The following is a 23143-nucleotide window of genomic DNA, read 5'->3' as shown; positions in this document are numbered from 1 at the left end:
CGTATGCTCTGTTCTGAATGCACACTTTAATGGTCAGTGTTGGCATTTTTGATCAGCCTTCACTACGATTTTTATTTTTTATGTTTTAAACAGTAAGTAGACTTCTCGGCACCCCCAACCCCCAATGCCTGGTACACAGTAGGTGCTCAATAAATGCTTGTTAACTGAAAATGAAAAGCCAGCGGACCCTATGATATTTCTATAGAGGGAATTAAAACAGCCAAAATGTAAACAATATTGATTCTAATATTCCTAAGGAAATGGCTAGAGAGTTAAGGAGCAACGACTGAAACAGAACAACCAGACTGGAAAATGATGTCAGCTGCTAAAGTCTACCCAGAACCAAAGGGAGCGAGGACACCGGCACAGCCACACGTTCTGGGGCAGTCTTTCGAAGGGCTTCTCCGAGCCGGTTCTCTAGGAAAGCGTCACCCAAAGCCCACCGCCCCCCGCCCCCCGGGGGGGTCTTCCCTAGGCCCCCAGGGGCTATGACACCTGGGACCAGGGAGGCGGGGAGAGTGGCCTGCTCTGACGCCTCAGCAGGAGGGCAGCTTCTGCTCCTGTTCTTCCCAGCACCTCATCTCTCCCGGGGCCCCTACAGCCTCTCCTCTTGACCACCAACTCTTCTCCCAGACCATTATTCAGCAGAGAGCTCCAGCCTGAGGATTGGGAAATACTCAACAAAGACAGTTTTGAAGAGTGTTAACCTCTTTCCACAGTCACCGTTCCCACTGGAAGGACTGCCCCAAAGGGCATGTCCAGGGGCTGCTCATTTGGCAGCTACCGACCCTGGGGAGGTACTTACTTACTGGCTGAGTTGGAATGAACCAGAAAGATGAGAATCCAGGGAGTGGGCAATGAAGAAACCCCCAAGATGCCAAGGTCAATGGCCCCACTTCATGCCCAAATCCAGATTCACTTTTTGCAGAGTAAACAGGCAGCGAGTATACAGATAAGGGTCGTAATAAGCCAAGAAAGACGGATACAAGGGGAACTCTCCCAGTCATTCCGATCCTCAGAAGGCTTGAGCACTGAACAGTTTCAAGTCACCAAACACTGAACAAGTGCTTATTAGGGGCAAAATCAGACCTTGCCCTCCACAAGCCCCCAGAGAAGCCCGCTTTCTCTGAGTCTGTTCCAAGGCTCTGGGCCTACAGACTAGCTCCGTAATGGGCAGCCTGACCTTGGTAAGCCACTACACACACAGCTTCTTGGTGTGGGCAGTGCCTCAACAGGGCAGCCTGACCCCTGCTCTCCTTACAAAACTTAGAAGGTTGAGGGTGCTCACTGGCTAATTACAAAATGCTAATTCTCACAGACCTCAATGGCATGTTCCTTCCGCCATTTCTCTCAAGAGGCCCCTGAGGCTCTGCGGAGGTAAAGGCAATCAGATAGCTGGCGCTCCTGAGGCTCTCTAAGGTTTGCTAAGCACTTTACAATCTTATGCGATTCTCCCAACAACCCTGGGCAGCAGGTGCTGTTCATATCCCTGTTTTACAGATGATGAAACTGAGTCTGGGAGGATTAAGTCACACAGCTAGGAAGTGTCTGGAGCAGGAGCTGAGCTCAGGCCTTCCTGACTCCGCATCTCAGGCTCTACCCACCGAGTCCCTTCACTGCCATCCATCCAGGAGAACCTAGCGCAGGGCAGCCCGGGCCTGGCCGCCGCCCGTTACCCCCACATCTGAATTCCTAATCTCTGGAGTCCTAAGAGCGCCGTGAGCTTTGGCTATGGGGCCCGGCCCAACTATCACTGCCTTCCATGTAACCGTCTGGGATTGTCCACAGATTCCCCGGACACAAAGATGGCCTGAAACGAAAAGAGCTGAGGCCACACTCGCCTATCTGAAGATGCTCTCACACCATAAAAGGCTCATCTGTGGTATTTCTCAAGGTACTAGACTGAGTATTAAGAACCTTACCTTGGTGAAGATGGCCAACGGCATGCCATATTGGTCCTCTTCCAAACCAGAGATGAGTCCTGGCACGAATACCACCTGCCCCAGGTTAGCTTGAGGCTGCACGGTAATTGGAGGGCTTTCGGAGGGTACACGGTCCCTTGGAAGGAAGTGTATCTGTTTATGCTCCACCTGTTCCTTTTCTTTCACGCTGGTGCCCTCTAAGATGCCAGGGTCCAGGGTCTCCCATTCATTTTCGGATGTCTCGGGGGTCACATGCACAGGAAGTCTCACAGGCTGGCCAAAGCTACTGGACGCTTGTGTGCTGCTGGCATCTTTTGCTATTTGGGCCAGGCTCCCATCTGCCTTTGGGGCATCCCCTCCATGGTTCCCAGATACTTTTTTTGTGCACATTCCTGAATTTGTATTTGAAATGTCAGAAGCAGACCCAGAAACATAGTCATCTGCAGGAGGGGTAGCGTGCTGGAGCCCAGCATCCTCAGATAGGCTCTTTCGGGGCCTGTACTGGGAGCAGTCCCGGAGGCCATGTTCTATCATGCCTGCAGTGTACAAGAGACAAAACAAGTGTGGCTCAAAAAAAACTGCGGAAAACACGAGGAAATGGCATTGTTTAAGGCCCAATAAACTATAACTGTGAACATTTCAACCTTTTAAAAACACAAACTAGAAAAAATTCTGTTTGAAAATAGAAACAATCTCAAAAGGGAAACGTCATATTAAAATGACATTAAAAAATGTAAACAAGTTTTGTTCCAATGAGTTTTTTATACTAATATTACATGAAAGCCTCAGTTTTAGAAGTTAAAAAAAATAGACAAAACTACTCTCTTACCTGGAAAAAGGGATAACACAGTCATTAGTGCACCTACCAATCTATTCACTGGAGAAATATAAAACAGAACCTGAAATGGATTCACAATTGCTTAAATTAGAAACACAGATTCAATTAGAAAACAAACTTAAAACAAAGCTGGCTAATGAGAAATCAGCTACGGAAGAAAGAGAAACCAAAACAAAGCAGCAAATCTGCTCAGCTGCCCTAGTTTCCCCTCTAATTAAATAGCATCACTTGGAGAGCCAGCCCAGAGGACAGGTTGGCTTTGCAACTTTTACTCCCTGAAGGGAGGATGTTTTCCAGCTCAGTCTACTACAGAGAGAAAACTTGGGGAAACTTGCACGTTCTTGCCCCAGTCTGGTGGGCAGAGAGGCCCAGCTGAGACCAGGCTGCAAGCCTGGGTGCCCACCCTCAGAGCAGTGTGGCCAAAGCCCATCACGCTCAGCAGACACTCTTGTTTACAAAGGGACCCAAAGACACCAAGGTAAGTGATCTTTTGTCTACAGAACCACATCATATGTGAGTTGCCACACTTGTTAGGGCTGCTGCCAGTTTGCTGTGTCACAAGGCCAGCCTCCAAAGACTTCTGTTCTCTTCTGTTCAGAAGAGTAAATGGGTATCATATGGACAGAAAGATGCAAAGAGTCACTATTGACTTGAGTTACCACACACACACACACACACACACAGAGTCCCTACTCTGCCTCCATCACACTGGTCTTATATCAATGTTCTTCCATCTTAAATGATTTTCTTATTACTTTTCAATATTGAAGGCTCTGTTAGATCTTTCGGCATTTCCACCACGCAAGTAACTCTTTGCTTAGCTCTACAGTCAAAGGCCACTCCTTTGCTGAGATGGTATGGATCTGTTTATATCAGCTAAAACAAACACTTGTGGTATTTGGAACACACACCAAAGTAGTCCTAATTCTGTAAGAAAGACCTAAAGGCAGGACATGGTGGCAGAGGCCTGTGTGGGATCCTTGATGCCGGGGAAGCTGAGGCTGGCAGATGGCTTGAGCTCAGGAATTCTGAGCTGCAGTCAAGGAAAGACAATCAGAGGCCCCCGTGAAGTCCAGCGCCAATATGGTAAACTCTTGGGAGTAGGAGTCACCAAAGTATCTAAGGAGGGATGAGTTAGCCCAGGTTGGAAACAGACACGTTCAATGCTCCTGTGCAGTAGGATTGGGTCCTCCAGTGGTCTTGCACTTTCAGCCTGGCTGAAGTAGGAAGACCCAATCTCAAAGAAAAAGAAAGACCTGAAGACAAAGATGGCAGTGGAGAAGTAACACGGCTCCTTCAAGGAAAAAATGAGCCTCTCTCTCCAGCCTTTGCTAATGGTGAGGTGGCACTTGGTAAGCAAATCTGATGGAGGAAAGTAAGCCTACGATAACAGATGGGGCATACTGACATCAGCATCAATGGGCATTTAATTAAAAAACCTCCTGTGTTGTGGCATAAAATACAACTGCATGGAACTGGCTGCTGCCCTGCAAGAGTCTGCTCCCCTCAAAGATCAAAAAGCCCTCATTTTCTGCACTAAATCTACAAACAAAGCCCCCCCCCCCCCACTTCTACAAGCCCCTTCCACGGCCAGGTGTTAGGTTCATTCCAGCTAAGCTATTTAATAGGAAAAGAATAAACTTTAAATACTCTCCCAGGCCCTGCCCTTCAAATCCCACCTTTTTCTCCAGAAGAATCAGCTTAAATAGGATTAAGACCTGCCCAGAGAAAGAAAAAAAGAAACCGTAAGATGATTACAAATGAACCCAACCTCAATATTCCCACTCCTAGGGGTTATTTTTCAATTGCTATGAAACATCCCATTTTTATACAACTTCTGTTGCTAAGCAAATAAAGTCCTAAGGAAATTATGCTGAAAAAAAAGATTAAATCTAACCTAGAAGCTAACCTAATGCTACAAAGGTTATTTGTGCCTCTAAAAATGGGATTGATTATTCAGCGCTCCTGCCTTTTATTAAAGTGATGCATCCCAGCCACAAGGAGAAAGCAGCAGCTGCTACAGAAGGCCCCGTGAACAGGCTGGTCAACATTCACATACTCAAAATGGAGAGAGGTTGGTTGGAAAATACCTTCTGCCTATACCAATGACAGCACACCAAAAACATGATGGACGTTTAAAATGTTCCCACCAACTAAAGTCTTCAGGCTCTCTTCTTAGTGGGGCGCCTCAAATTCCACAGATCCTTAGCTAAGGCCAAAAAAAAAAAAATGGCACCCTACGTTGTGACTGAGATCCAGACATTTGGACATAACCCCAGAGAGAAACAAACAGTAGTGATGCTCTTTGTACTCTCCTTAAAGCATGTCCTGTCATCCTATTTTACCTTTTTTTTTTTTGCACTTCTAAATAAAACTAAGAATGAAATTTGCCTTGTAAAATCTTACTTAACAGAAAGTCTGTGATTAACAAAACTTTGAAAAAAATGGTTGCTATCTGTGATAGGGACATAAAAAAATCATGAAAGAAATGACTCAGGCTAAACTAGAAATATGACAAAGACTTCCCTTTTATCTTGGGGGCGGGGAGGAAGTGCTGGAATTTTAGATCCATATCTAAAGAAAGCAACATTTTTAAAGGCAACACTACATTCTGTCCAATGAACAAATGTAAGGAAAGTGCCTCTGACTTTGGTACTTTTCAAGCCCAATAAAGAATCATACCTTGTGTCGAAATTGAAGGACCAGATCTCGTGGGGAAAGACCTGCAGTGAAAAGAAGCCAACCTGTGAATGTCCCCTTCCCCAACTGCCATGCAGAGGGGAAAGGGAGCAAAGAGGCATGAACATCCCAAGATTAAATAAAGATGGCTTTGAAGCAAGGCTGCATGGGAGACAAATATTGAGAGATATTATTCTGGGATCGGTGGGACAGGGCCTTTAGAACCATTTTTCCAATTTGGCAAATGATCTCATTTATGGGACAAAGAACCACCACTACTACTGTATAGCCAAGCGAGCAATTCTGATCTGTCTTCCTGGCTTACCCATCGCCACTGCTGACCTTTCTGAACCACTCTGGTCTTTTAACATTTTCTAGTGATAACTTTTCATGATCATTTAAAGGCAGAGTTTGGAGAAAATTTGTTTTCATCAAAGATGTATCATTGTGAACTTGCTTACGATTTGCATGAGGGATGTTTTCAGTGAGTGCATTGTGCTGAGAGTAGAATTCCCCACTGAGACTGCTTTTTATCAATATCAAAGAAGAACTCAATAAATATTTACTGATAATAAGGATTTATTGAACAGCCACTGGGTCCAGGACTGTATGAAGACAGTGACCTTGAAGATCTTCTAATCGGCTGGAGAGGGTAATACAGACATATGTAACTAACTAGATAGATACTGTCTACACCTCCACTCTATACAATTATATTTACACTAGGCCTGCATAGATAACACATGTACACAACATATGTAACAATGAACCTGAATTGAATGAAGGGGGCAGGGGAGGCCTACATGGGAACGAGGAAGTCTGACAGATAACAAAAGTTTGCAATGGATGATATAATGCACAGATGACATCCACACTGCAGACAGTTCAAGCATCTCAGCAGAGTTCCCTTCTGCAGATAAAGGCTAGAGACGCCCAAAGCTGGACACACGTGATGAAAGCTCAAGCCACAGAGAAAGCGCAAACCTCAGGACCAGCAGAGCAGAGCCTGAGGAGGAGACTGAACCGACCAATCAGTCTGTCCAGCAAGGACCTTGAGGGTCTCTTCTGGCTAGCAAAGTGCGACTTACCAAGGTATACTTGGGACCCTTCTATGGTAGCTCTTCCCAAGGAACTATTCATATGCTCATAGAGCTCCTAGGAAATGCAGATTTTAAGAGAGAGTAATTATGACATTTCAACATTGTGAACTGGAAATACTGTAGAATCCAGTAGAGATAAGGAGAAAATGGCTATTGAATACTGGAGGAGTTGAACGTACTAGGCACCCCCCTTGGAGACAATACGGGCTCCCTGCTTTGCAATCTCCCTTCCTCCACATCCCTTCACTAAGGTTTTGTCCCTTCACAGGTTTTGTTTTTATTTCTTAACCCAGAACCAAGAGAGAGCTCAGAGCCACAGAGCAAGACAGAGAGAACCCAGCCCCCCTTCTGGGCCAGCGTTAGCTCCTAATTCATATTCTGCTCCCTGCTCCTCTGCAGACTGAGACTGGGTGCCTGCTGGCACAATCACCGCTATGCAGTAAAAGTCAATGACAGAGCTGGAGTTCAGTGCCACAGGCAGGCAATGCTCAAGAAAACTGATGGCTCATTTTCCAGGAAGTAGCTGCATGATGCTTTGCTTTGGACTATGGGGGATGGGAGCTAGAGACCAGAGAAAGTGCCCAATATCTTCACTTACAAAAGGACAGATTCTCATAAGCAAAGCACAGCAGAGAGAAATGACCATTTCAGGGATCCGCTGTAATCAGGTGTTTCTTCAAACTGAATTCTCTTTTAGTTTACTGAATTATTCCTAATTGGAAGCTAATGGGGCTTGCTTCCACACACACAAGGGAGCTGCACACTGCAGAAGGGGTCCGGCCTCACTCATCAGAAATGCATCATGCCACTTTTCTGTCCAGGGTGTTGGCTAACAAATGACTTCTTTCACAAACACATCCCCACTTAATTTAATGTTTTGTTTTTTGTTTTTTTTTTTAGCAGAACACACTTACAGAGGCACACAGAGGCACATTACAAAATTACCTTCAGGATTGAAATTTGGGAAAAGTCCTTCTCTTCAAAATAGGCGTGTGTAATGAGCTGAAGTTTTGCTTGGAGTAAACCATAGAGAGGCTTGCAAGAGACACAAAACATTGTTAGGGAGGTATTATCAAAAGTGAAGGAAGAATGTAGAGGAAGGAAAACGGGATTTCAAATGAACTACACGTTTTTCCATAGAGTCACAAGTTGAAAGGGACCTCACGAGGTCATCCAGTGTCCCGGGCTCTTCTGCCTGCAAAGCCTCAACTGGCCAAGGGTGATGTTCAAAATACAGCCAACGAGCCCTCCAGGTACAAGGTGCCTTGCTGAGCTGAGCCGCCACAGTGCTGAACTCTCCTGTTAGGTAGAGCCAGCCTTTGTCCTAGTATCACTTAATGTGCTTTCCCACTCAGTTCATGAAAACTAAGGCCCTAGAGACTATGTCTTCCACATCACAAATGCTCATGTATTTGAAGACAGTCAACTAGCATTTCTTAAGCATCTACTGTGCACCAGGTGCTGAGTACAAAGAAAGGCAAAAGGCTGTCTTCCCTCCAAGAATTCACAGGAGCTCGGGGGAGACAGCATGTAGGCAACTGTGGCACACTGGAGGTAATCACCAGAGGAGAGGCACTAGAATGAAGGGGGACTGAAGGAAGCCAGAAGGCAGAGATGAGGAGGGAGAGAATTCCAGGCACTGGGGATAGCCAGTCAGGGAAAAGTCAGAGGATGGAGTGTCACATGGGAGAGTTAGCGCATGCTGTCCTCCCTCCTCCACGGAGAATCTGCAGCTTTGGTGGCTGTTCCTCTTCTCTGGACCCTCCTCAGGCCTTCACTGTGGCACTGAGAGAATCTGTGATGTCATCTGGCTGGGTATTTCCTTAGGGATGGAGACCATCAGCTATCTGCTAAGGTGTGGAAGATGACGCAGCCGAAGCATCTCAGGCCCCAGGGGACAAGCGGGCCGGCGAGCTGCTGTGCTGGCTCCCGGGTGACAGTCTCCCTCTGTCCCTGAGCCTGCCCCCGAAGCCTTAGCCTGGTGGGACCTAGCTCAACTCGCTCTCTGCTCTGTCATCAAGAACCTAGGCTCAACTCCAACCCCATGAAGAAGTGATAAGAGAAAGGTTTCATGGAAAAGACATTTCAGAGGAACTTGGAAAACCTGCGTGAATGGAAGCGTACTTCACTCAAGGGAGCAGAATCAGGAGAACCATTCATCCCAAATGAAGAACTTTGAAAGACTTAAGACCTCTGACCAACCATGACTTTGGAGAAGTCATGAAGCAACAGGCAACTTATCTCCTGGCAGAGAAAGAGGGAATGGACTCAGGGTGCACATAGAGACATCTTTTTTTTCAGTCATGGTCAACGTGGGAACTTGTTTCACTTGACTATGAATATTTGTTACAAGGGTTTTGTTGTTGTTTATTTAATTTTTTTTTAAAGAAAAAGACTTCATGGGAGGCCGGTTTTTATATGCACAGATCAAAAGGGCATGCAATACTGTGTTTATTACAAAAAGGGAATGATTGTTTCTTGGCTTTTATATGTCATTTTCCTTCACAATTTCATTTTGTTTTTGTTTGTTTGGTTTTTTCTTTAATAATATTTTTATAGTGGTGGTTTATAGTAAATCATGGTCCATAATGAACATTCAGAACTTTTTTCAGAACTTTTTTTTTTTTGCCCAGACCACCATGCCTAGCTGTTCCTTTCCATACTTCGTTTGTGGTTCTCTTCTTGTAACAAGACATAACAAATGTCGTCCCATGACAATTAGTCCTTGAACTAGTTTGACTTGATATTTTTGTCAGTGAAGGAATTCAGAAAGGTTGATAAACCTGACAGTAGAATTCAGTCATCCTGAAAGAACAGGGGAATGTTTTCTCAGAATCTGGCTCAAATCTAACAAAGAAAACAAACTGGTGACTGGTGTGGAGGAGTCATGGAGATGGCGAATGCAATTTTGAGTTTCCAAGGCGAAGTGACAGCAAGCGGGGAAGGGAGGAGATTTCATAGCATGGAGGAGGCAGAGTTAGAGATCCCATCTGTCTGAAAAAGATCTAGATGTTCTGGTGAACTTTGGCCTCAATATGAACAAACAGGGTGCCATGGTTGCCCCCAAAGCTAGCAAAACCTTGAGCTGCATTGGGAAACACTCAGTTCCAGGAAGGAGGAAATCAGTGGACCTCTGATGTGGTCAGGCCGCCCCCTCCCTTGCCCCACCGTATTTTAGGAAAGACACTAATAACTGAGAGAACTCCCAGAGGAAGGTAAAGGGTGGCAACGGGTCACCTGAGGACTGACCAAAGGGCCTTTGGAGGCTTAGCCTCAGGAAGAGAAGACCCGGACGGACAGGAGACCTGTCTTTAAGTATCTGAAGGTCTGTCACAGATAAGAAGACTTATGATGTTTGGCCTCCAAAGGAAGAACAAGGAGGCAAGTGCAACAGTGGAAAAGAAAAGCAGATTTAAGCTCCAGGGTAAGAAAAACTTCTATTCAGAGCTGAACCAAAGGATGGGCTGCCTCAGCTGGTGATGGGTAACCTCTCACTGGAGATTTCCAAAGGCTGGAGACCCCTGGTCAGGCGGGTTATACTGTGGATTCTTTTGGTGGTGAGTCTGATCAGACAGCCACTGAGGTCCCCAAACCTCTCTCCAGCCGCTGGAGTCATCACTACAGGCGCCTTCTTCCTGGCGTGCTACTGCGCCTTTCTTGAGGTGTGATTGGGACGTGATCAGAGCTGCCCGCAGCACGGTCATGCTACGGTGCTTCATGCTGTCACGTCTATCCTCTCCCTGAAATTCTGCTGGCTTCTGGCCACCGCCTAGCTCCTGGTTCATACACAGGCCACAGTGCTAGGCACTGGACGTTCCACATTAAGTCCCAGATCCCTGCCTGAGGACAGAGTCCGTCAAGCTCTCAGCAGAGTACCCCCTAACTATGTGACTTCATGTTTGCTCGTCCTCAAGTTTCTCGGCCACGCTCATGCCCACTGAGGACTTTCTGAAGTTTCTCTCTACAGGCTAAGGCTTTTTAGTACCTGATCAGCTTAACAGGTAAGCTTGGGGAATACCCTGGGCACGTCCTGATCCGGAGCAATTATAATGATGCCACATAAGACTAAAACTACTACTGATCTTGGGGAAATCACTGTACTTTCCTAGGTAAAGAAATACCCACTGATCCACACCTTTTGCCTCTAGCCTCTCAGTCAGTTTTCTATCCATGCAGGATAAAGGATTCCACTGTGACAGGGCTTGTTCGAAAAATAAATGAATGAATGAATGAATGAATAAATAAATAAATAAATGGCTCTGATGCTGAATCTCCCAAGTTTCTGAATACACCAACTGGTTCCTCCTCATTTACCTGAGGAAGGAGTACAGTGCAGGGGAACTAGTAGTATTTACTGAGCACAGACCTAGGTGCAGGGACTGGCCTAAGGGCTGCCCTTAAGCAGGGCTTAGCCTGCACACACCTGAGAGAAAACAGCAGAGAAGGTTATAAAATATATACAAAATATTGGGGTGGGGTGGGGGTGGTGTTGATGGGAGGACAACTTTTGTGGAGATCCAGAAAAGCCTACAGAAGGTGGCTCTCTCCTGTGCTTGGAAGGTGGACAGAGATTCTCTGCCACATGCCATCAGTCCCTGAATTTTCAAGCCCTGTGGATTCTATCTTCGTCTCTGGATCATGCCCCCTTCTCTTCTCTGACACTGCCACTCCCTGGGTGCAGGCCCCTCCCCACCTCATGCCTGATGGGTCTGCCAGCCTCAGGTCCATCCTCTACTCAGCTGTCAAAGTCATCTCCCTAAGGTGCAGGTCTGGCTCCATCACCAGTAACTCCTCTCCATTTGATAAACTCCAATAGCTCCCTCTTATCTAGGGATCAAATAGAAATTCTGGTTTGGCTTTTGGAGATCTTCACCCGCTCGCTCCCTGCTACATTCCCAATTTTCTCACCCTTCCTTCTCCTCCAGTACCACTGCTTTGCACGGAGAGTGTGCCACCTCGACCCGTGTGTTTGCAATGGCATTCCTCCATGCCTGGGCCTCTCCCTCCTCTTCTGTGCCTTCCAGGGAGGCGTGGCTGAATTCCCACCTGCAGTAAGAAGCATTTCCTAGTCCTCCTTAATCTCTTAGTCTTCTCACCTTCCCGAAGGGTGGATCTTCCCATTTATCCCATTTCCATCCTGCTGCACATAGTTGTTCACATGTTGTCTCTTCTATTACACTGTGAGCCTCTTGAGAGCATCGACTGTGCCTCTCTTTGTATCCCCAGAGCTTAGCTGACTGCCTGGCATACAGTAGGCACTTAATAAATGCTTGTTGCTTTGACTTGCCCTCAGATGGAATGTCATGTATGGGGAACAGGAAGTCTATCTGTTTCACTGGCATGGAGAAGGCTTAAGTAATATGAAATACTCCAAATCAGTAACTGAGAAATGCAAATTAAAACAATTTTAAGGCTTCACCAAACATCCATCGGATTGGTAAAAGGACAGAAAAGGACAATGACCACTCTTAGGAGGGGTTGTGAGAGGACAGAAACATGAATGTGATATTGATGGAGTTGTAGATTGATTCAGCCACTGCTAGACAGCAAAGGGAAATCAACTATACCCCAAAATCACTAGACTGTGCATACCTTTTGATCCAGTAACACCACTACTAATATATTATAACATGCATATACTCCAAAGAGATCAAATAAAAAGAGAAAGAAACCATATGGACAAAAATATTTGTAGCAGCACTTTTTTGTTGTAGCAAAGGCCTGGAAACAAAGTGGGTGCCCATTAGGTGGGCAATGGCTGAAGGAGTTATAGTAAATGAATATAATCCAATACTAGCATTCAATGAGAAATGACGAAAGGGGCAGATTTAGAGAAACCTGATAGCAAGTGAGAAGAGCAAAGCCTGGGCTGGACAGACAATGACTATAGCAATGTTAAGGAAAACACCTGGGAAATACTTCGGGACTCAAATGAATGCAATGACCAATCACAATCTGTTCAGAGGACCACAATGGCGATGCATGCCTCCCACCTGTGGGCAGAAAGGTGATGGATGCAGAGAGGGCCAATGGGTGGATCTGTTATGCTTGGCTCTATCTGGGACAAGGGAGTTTGGAGAAGAGTTGAAGAGGGACTGGGAGATTGTGTTGGGATGCCAGAGAAGAGAAGAGAACGTCAATGAATCATTAAAAAACAGAACAAAACAAAACACCCACACCCTCACAAGAGAGTAGAAGGAAGTTCAGAAGGGGACACAGGTAGGCAGGGCAGTGCTGGAATGACACTGTTAAATCTGAACTAGACTTAAAAGCCCAGCAGGACCTGGTAATAGTCCTGGTTTCACAGGCTGTTCTCTTGTTCTGGTTTTCTGTACATGGGGAGATGTTCAAGTTTGCTAATTGCTGTCAGGTTCACAAAATAGGAATATAAAATAAACCAGGCACTGGACTTTGATAAGCAAAAAAACACACTGGGAAAGACCAAAAACTTCCTCCTCCTCCTCCAATGGAGAACAAAAACCTCACCCACCAGACTGGTCATGGTACACACAAAGCAACGCAGTCAACGACGAAATGTATCTGAAGGCCAAGGGGGGACCTCCAGCTCCTTCCCAGCCCAAGAAGCCTGGGACAGGACAGGACAGGGAGGTCTGCGGGTAGATTCTTGGGCAGTCGGCACCTGAAGGCATCATCCCCAATCCAACTTGCTATCTGCACCCCTGCACCTACTGAGGTGGGCAACCATGCACCCAATGAATGGCCCACCACTATAGGGAGGGCAGTGATGAGACACCTTTCTCTACTACCCAACTGACCATGGCTCACATTGTATCCCATGACCTCCAGAGTCCAGGTGCCAGATATGGTGCACCAGAGACCTTGGGTTGCCCCAGGAGTCAGTGAAACAATGGTCTACTCCAGACTCCAGAGGGAGTCCAAAAGATAAAAGCCCCATGGGTTTGAGTGGGGAAACTGTGAGGCCTGCTCAGATCTTTGCCTGGAACCTAGGGAAAGTGACCACTGCCAGCTGGATCCCAAGCCAAGCTGTCTCTCTAGTACCCAGGACCACTGGGAGGTACCTAGTATAGTAGATACTGGCAAGCTGCCCCTATGAGAACTGTCTGATAAACCTGGCCCAATTCTGGTCAGGGATCTACTTCTGGACCAGGCCCGAGACAGTGGCCGAAAAAGTGGCCTTTCCGGCCCCAACTCCCCCTCCCCTGGCCCTTCCCCCAAGGCCTCCAACTCTGCCCCCTAGAGGGGGCCTTACCTGACTCCCATTAGGAGCACTCTGTCTCCTCTGAAATGACTGTGAGTGTACTTTCTTGCATAGTTTCTTGTCCACAGGCCTTCCCCTCCATTAGACTGCAAACTCCTTGAGGGCAGAGTTGGTGCCCTCCTCCTCCCATGGTCATGAATTCACTCATCAGCTTCCAGGAGGACAAGAACTCTTTTCATCCTTGACCTCGTACACTCCCCACTTTACACAGCACCTTACACCCAGAACACCCTTAAAGAATACTGCAGAATGAATGGCTCTGTCTTTCTGTCCTAAGTGCCTAGCACATTGCTAAGAATACTTAGAAATAAATGAGGAAAAATCAAGGACAAAATCAAACACACCAAACCCCCCATGTGAGCTAAATTTACCCATAAGACTTTGATTCCTCCTCTTCCTCCTCCACTTTTTACTAAATCTGTTAATTGCTGCGAAAACCAGTGGCAATTTTCACCCTTTGGTGGAAAAGTGGTAGAGGTATTAATTATGAGTGTGAAGCTGCTAGATGATGGTTGGGGGAGCACAATAATCAGACCCTGGCAAATATGGTGACTGGCCAAAGTCTTGACTTCTCTCAAGGATTCCCTCTGCACGGATTTTGAGGATTTTACAAGTTCTCTTACCAGCTGGCTCAGAACACAGACACTTTTCTGGACAGTTTCTCTGGTGACATCCGCTTGCCTTACTTTGAGTGCCTATTAAAAAAACAAAATCATGAGACTCTTACTAGAAATAATCAAAGAGCATCACAGTGTAGCAGAAGGAGTGCTAAACCGGGGTATCTAAAGATCTGGGTTCAAATCCTTGTCCTAACACTGGAGGGCTATGCAACCACGGGGAAGTCACTAACTGGGATGGGGGAACCTTCAGCCTCGAGGCCACATGTGGCCTTCCAGGTCCTTGGGTGTGGCCTTTTGACTGAGTCCAAGTTTTATAGAACAAATTCTTTTATGAAGGGGATTTTTTTTTCTGTGAAGTTTGGATTCAGTCAAAGAACTGCACTTGAGGACTTAGAGGGCCACATGTGGCCTCAAGGTCGAAGGTTCCCCACCCCTGCAACCTTTCTGGTCTCAGTTTTCTCAGCAATAAAATGGGTATGGTGATACTTGTTCTTCTTACATCAAAGATTCTGAAGAAAGCATTTTATAAAGACCAGAGATAGAGAATTGTGAGTTGTTATTATCTCAACAACCCTGTGAGATGCGTAACCCTCTGTGAGAGGGATTCTGACTGAGGCTAAAAGGTGTCACAGAGTAAGTGGTAGAACATTGACAAAAAATGTGGGCCTTTCAGATTGAGCCCAGCACAATTTCCATTATGCCACCAAGGGCGTAGGCACTAACTGGCCTCCCCTCTGCTCTAAGGCAATGAAATCCAAAGTCAATCTATCAATCAATATTTATTAAGTGCCTACTATGTGCCAGACACTGTGGGAAGTGTTGTTCCCTTTCATTCCCAACACCAAGGGACTCATATGGCCCTTTCTCATCTGGGATGAGAGACATATTTTCTCCACTCAGGAGAACATGCATTCTCTCCTAGTGAACCCCTCTTAAATTTCTGTCATCCTGGCTGTCCACAGACTAACCATGAGGACCTCCACAAATGTTCAAACCATGACCAGTGTGCTGGAATGTCCTCCCCACTCCTTTCCTTAGTAAATGTTCACTTCTGGAAAGGGTTCCTCAAATGAAGACCCTCTCCACCCCTACCCCCACCCCCCTTCAACAGTAAGTCACAGGCTCCTGGCCCTTGCAAACTGATCTGAAGACGAAGCTCCTCCTCCCCTTCAGGACTTGGCCTGAAGGAAGGATCCCTGGTCTCCGTTTCCCTGGTGCAGAATGTTTGCTGACTTGACTGGATCTCCAAGCTAATGAGATCGTTCATCCACAGCTTAAGTACGACATTTTTTTGGGTCTCTCCCCAAGGCAAGTCCAATTTCTCTGCCCTGTTTGGGGGGATCTCCTTAGCAATGACTGTAGGCCAGAAGGGATCAAGTTTCTAAGCTCTCCCTTGGACTCCAGGGGCCTGTGGGCACAAGCTACATGGGCAGCTGGAGCCTGGCTACGTGGGGCAAGTCACAGTGCCCCCTCTGTCTCAAGCACCACTTTCATAGCCCACCTTCCCCTAATGATCACTTGGCCCATGCCATCCTATGGATTCTCTTCTTAAATGCTTTTCTATCACTCCCTACTGCCCTATCGAGAAAACCCTCCCTTAGAACAAAGACTGAAAAAGAGGGGGAAAAGCAGTGCAGCAAAACTACCCAGCAGATGTCCCCTGAGTGTGACAGCATATGCACTACTCCGCACCACTGGCCCCCCCCTTCATGAAGAAGGGGCAGAGTGTTTGCTTACAGGTTTTCTGGGGCCACATCTGGCTACCCCGGTGGCATAACATTGTTTCCTTTTTTTCTTCTTTCCACTTTTAGAAGCTTAATCTGAAGGACTCCTCACTTCCTGGTGGCCCAGTCATAGAATCCCACTAATGGAAAAGCGAGTAGGGATAGCCTTTCCATTGCTGGAGAACTGAAATTATTTACTGGTAAGACGGTAGCCTACATGGAACTTTTCCCTGTCAGCTGGTACAGATTTCTTTTCTCTCCCAGAGAAGGGTCCCCAGGCAAGCTGAGGAAAAATGGCAGCAAGGGTGCAGGCCCACTCTTGAGTCAGTGGGGACCACCGCCAGGGACGTCACTGAGGCTGACCACCCTCCCTCCTCTCAAGGCACCAAGTCTCCAAGTCATGCGGGAGCAACAATGAACTCCCAGGACAATTGGTCTTTGGGAAACCAGTCTCATGGGTGTGTGGGTACAAATAGAGGAAGAAGCACCAAAAAGTACAGAGTTGACTTTATTTGACTTTGTTCAGATTTCTCTGAATGATCTCCTCTGTAAAATGGAGATAACTCCTCTATTAGTGGTACCCTGCTCCCCCACCTCTACCCGAGAGCAACTGAACAGCAAAGACGTAAAGCATGTAGGTAAAGCGAATAGGCATTCTGCAAACTTTAGAGCCCTACAGACCTGCAAGATAGCGGCAGCACTTAGAAGTATCTCTACATGCATATAAGGAAAAGCCATTGGCTAATACCTGACAAGTCAGATTTCCTTTCGTAGCAAGGCCACCAATGAACTTGAATTTGATTCCTCACAAAATTCTAAAACATTTCATTAAAAGATGGGTTGTGAGCACTTAGAGAGTTGAAACCAGCATGGCATGCATGTCTATGTCTGTGTGTGTGTGTGTGTGCGTGCACGCACGTGTGTTTACGTGGGCGCGCATGTGTGGTGGTGGGGCAGTCATCAAGAATGCATCACGTCAGGTCAAAGGATATGAGCAGCCAGTTTTCAGAGGCAGCAATCCAAAGTTTTGATAGCCATATGAAAAACATACTCTAAATCACAAAGAATTGGAGAAACGCAAATTAAAACCATTCTGAGGTCCCATCTCACACCCACTAGACCCCCAAAGTTGACAAGAGGGGAATATGACAAATGCTGGTGAGACTAAAGAAAATAGGGCCACTAATGCACTGCTGGTCCAGCCATTTTGGAAGACAATTTAGAACTACGCCCGTAAAGCTATTAAACTGCATATCCTTTGATTCAGCAATATCACCCCTAGGTCTAGACCCCCAAAGAAAAAGAGGAAAAGGACCCACATGGACACAAATATTCACAGCAACTCTTTTTGTGTTGGCAAAGAATCAGAAATTGAAGAGATGCCCATCAATTGGGGAATGGCTCAATAAGTCATGGTACATGAATGTGATGGAATACTATTGTGCCATAAGAAATGATGAACAGGAAGACTTTGGAGACAACTGGAAACATCTGTATGAACTTATGCTGCATGAAGTGAGCACAATTTATACAGTAACAGCAATACTGTAAAGACAAACAGTTTTGAAAGATTCAGGAACTCTGATCAGACACAGCTGCAAAGGGCTTCAAGATGAAACACATTACCCACCTCCTACTAGAAAGGTGATGGCGATGATCTCAGAGTCGAGTCTGAGACATCTGTTTTGGGACATGACTAATGTGGGAATTTGTTTTGCTTGATTATGTGTATTTATAACAGGGGCTCTGTTTTTATGGCTTTCTCAACTAGAGGCAGAAGGGGAGGAAAATAAGGACAGAAGAAGTGTGAGAGAGAAAATGTGGATCTGAAAATAAAATAAAATTTAATTAAAAAAGTACATCATGTCAGACTAAACAGATTTCCTTTCACAGGTTTTTCATAGGGTTATAAACAGTTTCATACTGTTCAGCAGTAGACCAGGGTTATCTCATACATACAGTACGTGTGGATTTCAGGAAAACATTTGAAAAGTTTTTCAAGCCAACATTTTGGGCAAGCTGGTGAAATGTGAGCTTGAGGACAGTATAGTTAGGTGGATTTGGAAACCGGCCAAATGACTGAACCCAAAAGGTGGCTATTCACGGGCCAATGTGAAACTGGGGAAAAGTCTCTGATGAAAAAGCCACGGGATCTGTCCTTGAGGCTGGGATATTGATCATTCTTAGTATGACTTGGGTAAAGGCATGGTTGGTATGCTTACCAACTTTGCATTGGTCACAAAACCAGGATGGATGGTTAATATGATGGATGACAGTATAGGATCTACAGAGTCCCAAGAGGGTGAACATGGGATTGACTCTAGTAAGACAAAATTTTAAAAGGGATAAATGTAAATTCATATACTTGGGTTCAAAGAATAACTATACAATTATGGAATAGGGGAGGTGTGACTAGTGTCAACAGGAAATAACAACTTCATGAAACACATGAAAACTAGTTTTATTATAAGAGAAATGAACATGCATGTGGAACCCAAAGCCAGAGCAAAGAGTTCACAGTCCTTACAGAAGTTTGCATATTTATGACAGCAAGACAAAGGAAGGAGGCGATACCAGAATCTCCACCTAAAGGGGTGTGACATGGGATGGGAAAGGTGCAGTAAAGGTGAGAAAAGGACAAAACCCAAAAGGGAGGAGCAAGGCGAGGGCAAAAGCCACATTCTTTTCCCTTGGAAACTGCTAGACCGTGAAGATAGATGGTCTCCTTATCTACAAGGCCCAGCTGCACAAGCCTAGTGCAGACTGTCTGGCACCTCTCTCGACTCTGAAGAACACACAGGGAGTTCAGTTTGGGGTGCCAACAACAAATTATGTCAGCTGGGGGAGGGGGAGGGGGGGCCCTTCATCTCCGTCACATTCAGGGCCTCCTGCACGTTCTAGGTCCAGTGTTTCTGGAAAGTACAGCAACTCAAAAAAACAAGTTCAGGGGACCCCTTCACCAGTCCTTAACATCCCCTTATGCCCCAATCCAGGTTGGGCTAGACAACAGTTTGTAAAAAAAAAAAAAAAAAAATATATATATATATATATATACACACACACATACATACACACTATAGGTGCTTCAGTGAACTGCAAGCTCAGTATGGAGGGAGAAAAGTGCTTATGTTCATTTGCCAGGCTAGATACCATAGAAGGTGGTTAAAATGTAAGAAGAATAAGCAGTGGGCAGCAGGGATGCCCTCAGAGTCACAGAATCCAAGAAAGGAGACAGCCATTAAAACCTCAGCAACTGCACAATGTATGGGGAACAAATGGCATGACCTCAAAATCCTAAGACAAGGAGTAAATTTGACCTCACAGGCTTTGGCCCAATGGGACTCATGATGAGAATGGGGCCCTGAATAGGTATTCTTTATTTGAAAAGCTAAGGGTCAGCAAAAAGCCAGGGTAAGAGAAGGGAGGTGACTTGTGCTGTAGTCATGTGAGGAGATGGAAGGACCAGGAGGGGAAAGCACGGCAGGGAACATCTGGGTGAATGCTCATCAGAGTAGACCACAGGCCATCTGGACAGACAGAGGACTGGAGGAGGAGAAGGCGAAGCAGCCTGCAAGCCCGGCATCAAGATACACTGGAGCAGTAAGGGGGGGACGTTATCCAGATGGCAGCTGGACCACTACTACTGCCAAGAAGGAGAGGCGCCGACCATTTCTGGGCTTGCCTTGAGGAAGCCAAGGGGGAAACGGCTACTCTGGACCCAACACTCACCCACGTGGAGGAAGTGGTGGTTAAAGCAGAAAGGAGAGAAATTTTAGGGGAAAGTGACCTTCTTTCCCACCCCCCATCTAAGAATTTGTGAAGGAAAGGAAACCCAGGCAGAGTCTCCCAGGCACCACAGCAGATTTCAAAAGAAGCAGAGAAAGGACACGTAGCATCCCCCGGACCAGAATTCTATAGGCAAAATCATCTGAGGAGGCACAGGAAGCTCTGGAGCATGAAATTCTGAAGCTAGAGAGAAACCACAGCAGTGAGGAGACAAAGGTAGACCTGTCTAAAGCAACCAAGCAACGCAGACTCAAGAGCGATAGGATGAATACATAAGTGGGACACAGGCTGACAAGAAGGGTGTCACGAGAGCGCACGGGAAGGAGAACGCGACAGACAGCACCACTGGGGTTCGGGAGCCACGCTGAGGAAAGGGACAGGAGAGAAGGGCCTGATGGGCAGCGACAGAGACAAGGATGGGCTTCTTGCTCTGTCTCTACTGCCTCTTTCAAGAAGACGGATATTCCGATGGATGATGGACAGGAACGGCTAAAGCAGAAATGGCTACAGGGGCGGAAACTGAAGGAGAGCAAGGAGGGGAGGAGTCGCGGCCTGCTGCTCCGGGTGCCCAGATGCGGCTCCGAGGAGAACTGGCAGAGATACTGTCAGTGATCATCCAAGGACCAAGGAGAACGGGAAATGCTTCCGAGGGCTGACAAAGGGCGAATAACCAACCTTCCCCAAGAGGGAAAACCTTGGAATTTGAAGTCCAGGCCAACAGATCTAGACTTTAGTCCCCAGCATAATCCCAGAACATATGAAGTGTCAGAGAAAGCCTGGAGAAGGAAGCTGCCATCCCAAGAAGCCAGCTTGGCTTCCTCAAGAGTAGGTCATGGCAGGCTAGCCACATTTCTGTTTTTTAGACAAAGTCACTAGACTGGCACAACAGGAGAACAGGGGAACAGGGGCAGAGAGAGTTTGTCTTGATTTCAGCTAAGCATTTTACAAAGCCTCTCATACTTATCTCAGGGAAAAGGCGGAGCTGCGGCCACGAGAACAGCAGATTTGGGAGGATTCAGAAAAGGCTGATTGGCCAGACTCAACGAGGAGTCCTTAATGGTTCCATGTCAACTTGGAAGGATGTCTACAGAGGAATGCCCTGGGAATCTGTGCTGGGTCCTGTGAAGTCTAGCATTTTTATCAAAGACTTGGCTGAAGGCATAAATGGTTTGCTTATTAAATTAGCAAATGGCACAAAGCTAGGAAGGACAGCTAACATTAGATAACAGACTCAGAATTAAGATGGATTTTGACAGACTGCAACATTGGGCTCAATATAATAACATGAAATTAACTAGGGACAAATGGTAGTTCTTACATTTGGGTCACCAAAAAATCAAATTCACAAGTATGAGATAGGGGGAAACGTGGCTGGACAGCAGCTTCTCCAAAAGGCCCCGGGGCTTTAGCAGATTCAGGCTCAATATGAAACAAGAGTATAAAAAAAAAAACTAATTCAATCTTGGGCCCCATCAGGAGGGGCACAGTCTCTAGGACCAGGGAGGTGACAGTTTCACTGTGCTCTGCCCAGGTCAGACTATGTCTAAAATGGCAAAACTGGCAAAAGATGACAATGGTAAAAGTGAGAGGGGTCAGTTATGGGTACCACATTTGAAAGACATTAAGTTAAATAGTGTGTAGAGACGGAAAAGCAGGATGGCAGAAGGTCTCATGCTCCTGCAAGATCAGGATCAGGTGAAGGAAAGAACTGGACATATTTGGTCTGCAGAAAAAAAGACATGGGGGGACAGGAGAACTGTCTGAAAGTCTGCCCTGAGGCTTATTCTATTTCCCCTCAGAAGGCAGAACTAGAATGGGAAATGAGGCCAGAAGGCACGCTGGAGCCAGATTATAGGGGGACTTAAATGCCAGACTAAGGAATCTGTGTTTTAGCCTACAGGCAATGTAGGTTTGGGAGCAAGAAGGAGGGCACTGTCAGATCCTCCTGTAAAGATTATGTGGTAGTTGTGGAGATGGTGGATAGCACGGGGGGAAACTGGGAAATAGGTAAGGAGGGCTCGAGAAGAGATAGTGGTTTTGTAAATGGAGAAATGAGGAGGGAAGTAAGAGATGCTGCAGACGCAGAATCAACAGGAACCTTGGAAACACTGGTGTGAGGGCTGTGAGGCAGAGCGAACCATAGAGGATGGAGGACAGTTGTACATTTCATTCAGGAGCCACACTAGCAGGGGAACTAACAGTGAAACCTTGGCTTTGGAAATGAGTGAGAAGATACCGAAATTTTAAAATGGTGCTTAAAAAAAATACATCTACTCCATCCTTCCAATTATAAACCAAATCCCAGCAACGGAAAAATCCAAGGACACAATAAATCACACAGCAGGGAGGGACTCTGGATATATTTTGGATGGAAATGAAGTACTTTATAAAATATAAATTACAATATGGATTTACCCGGGGTATACCAAAAAGCTTAGTGCAGTTTGAAGCTACAGAAGCCCTAGATGCACTAAGACTTTTGGGACAGGCTATATACTGCGCATACTTTGTATCATTCTGAACTAAATTTAATGCTACACCACAGGACCTTGGAAAAGCACTACTCCAATGGCCTGCATACAGGCAACTTTATTTCTAGATAGATTTTTCTTTTCTATCGATATACATACCTTGGCTTCAATCTGTCTGTAGCAAGAAACACCATATACTGTCATTCCATTACCATTTCTGGGGGGCAGGTGGAAAAACACGGTATCTAAGAGATAAGCAGATAAATTCGCTTAGATAAATTGTCTTCAATTCCCAAGGACTTATGAAAAATGCTATCCACCTCCAGAGAAAGAACTGATGGAGTCTGAATGCAGATTGAAAAATACTTTTTAAACTTGCTTTATTATTCTTGAGGTTTTTTGGGTCTGTGTTTTCTTTTGCAACATGGCTAATGTGGAAATATGTTTTGCATGACTGCACATGTATAATCTATAACAAACTGCCTGCCTTCTTAAGGAGGGGGAAGGGGAGAGAGTGAAAATGGGAACTCAAAATTTTAAAAAAAGAATGTCAAAATTTTTTATTTACATATAATTGAGAAAAAATAAAATAAAAATTGGATGTAGATAAACTGTCTTCAATAACATGAGATAATGATGTTATACGTCTTTATCCATTCCCCTGATCCTAAACACTGTTGTTTGGGCTCTTATTAAAGCTACATTTCTAGCATCGTTACGGTAACTGCATTTCTCACTACAGCATAAGTGAACAGACCATACC

General features: G+C 45.8%; 1 protein-coding gene across 1 annotated transcript in view; it reads right to left on the bottom strand.

Annotated features, from left to right (window-relative positions):
- The window catches only part of AVL9 (AVL9 cell migration associated), a 70140-nt gene that overhangs the window by 21084 nt on the left and 25913 nt on the right, over positions 1 to 23143 (bottom strand). The window contains exons 3-10 of the mRNA XM_027840215.1: positions 22540 to 22625; positions 14403 to 14474; positions 7485 to 7574; positions 6528 to 6594; positions 5443 to 5483; positions 4440 to 4478; positions 2752 to 2821; positions 1923 to 2458 (exon numbers count right to left, since the gene is read on the bottom strand). Coding sequence (XP_027696016.1) covers positions 1923 to 2458; positions 2752 to 2821; positions 4440 to 4478; positions 5443 to 5483; positions 6528 to 6594; positions 7485 to 7574; positions 14403 to 14474; positions 22540 to 22625 — 1001 coding nt within the window. The remainder of the gene's footprint in view (positions 1 to 1922; positions 2459 to 2751; positions 2822 to 4439; positions 4479 to 5442; positions 5484 to 6527; positions 6595 to 7484; positions 7575 to 14402; positions 14475 to 22539; positions 22626 to 23143) is intronic.

This window comes from Vombatus ursinus, unplaced genomic scaffold, assembly GCF_900497805.2.
Source record: "Vombatus ursinus unplaced genomic scaffold, bare-nosed wombat genome assembly UNPS02014840.1, whole genome shotgun sequence".
In the NCBI taxonomy this organism is placed as follows: domain Eukaryota; kingdom Metazoa; phylum Chordata; class Mammalia; order Diprotodontia; family Vombatidae; genus Vombatus; species Vombatus ursinus.
Note: the sequence above shows the minus strand (reverse complement) of the source record. Positions and strands in the feature narration are given on the sequence as shown.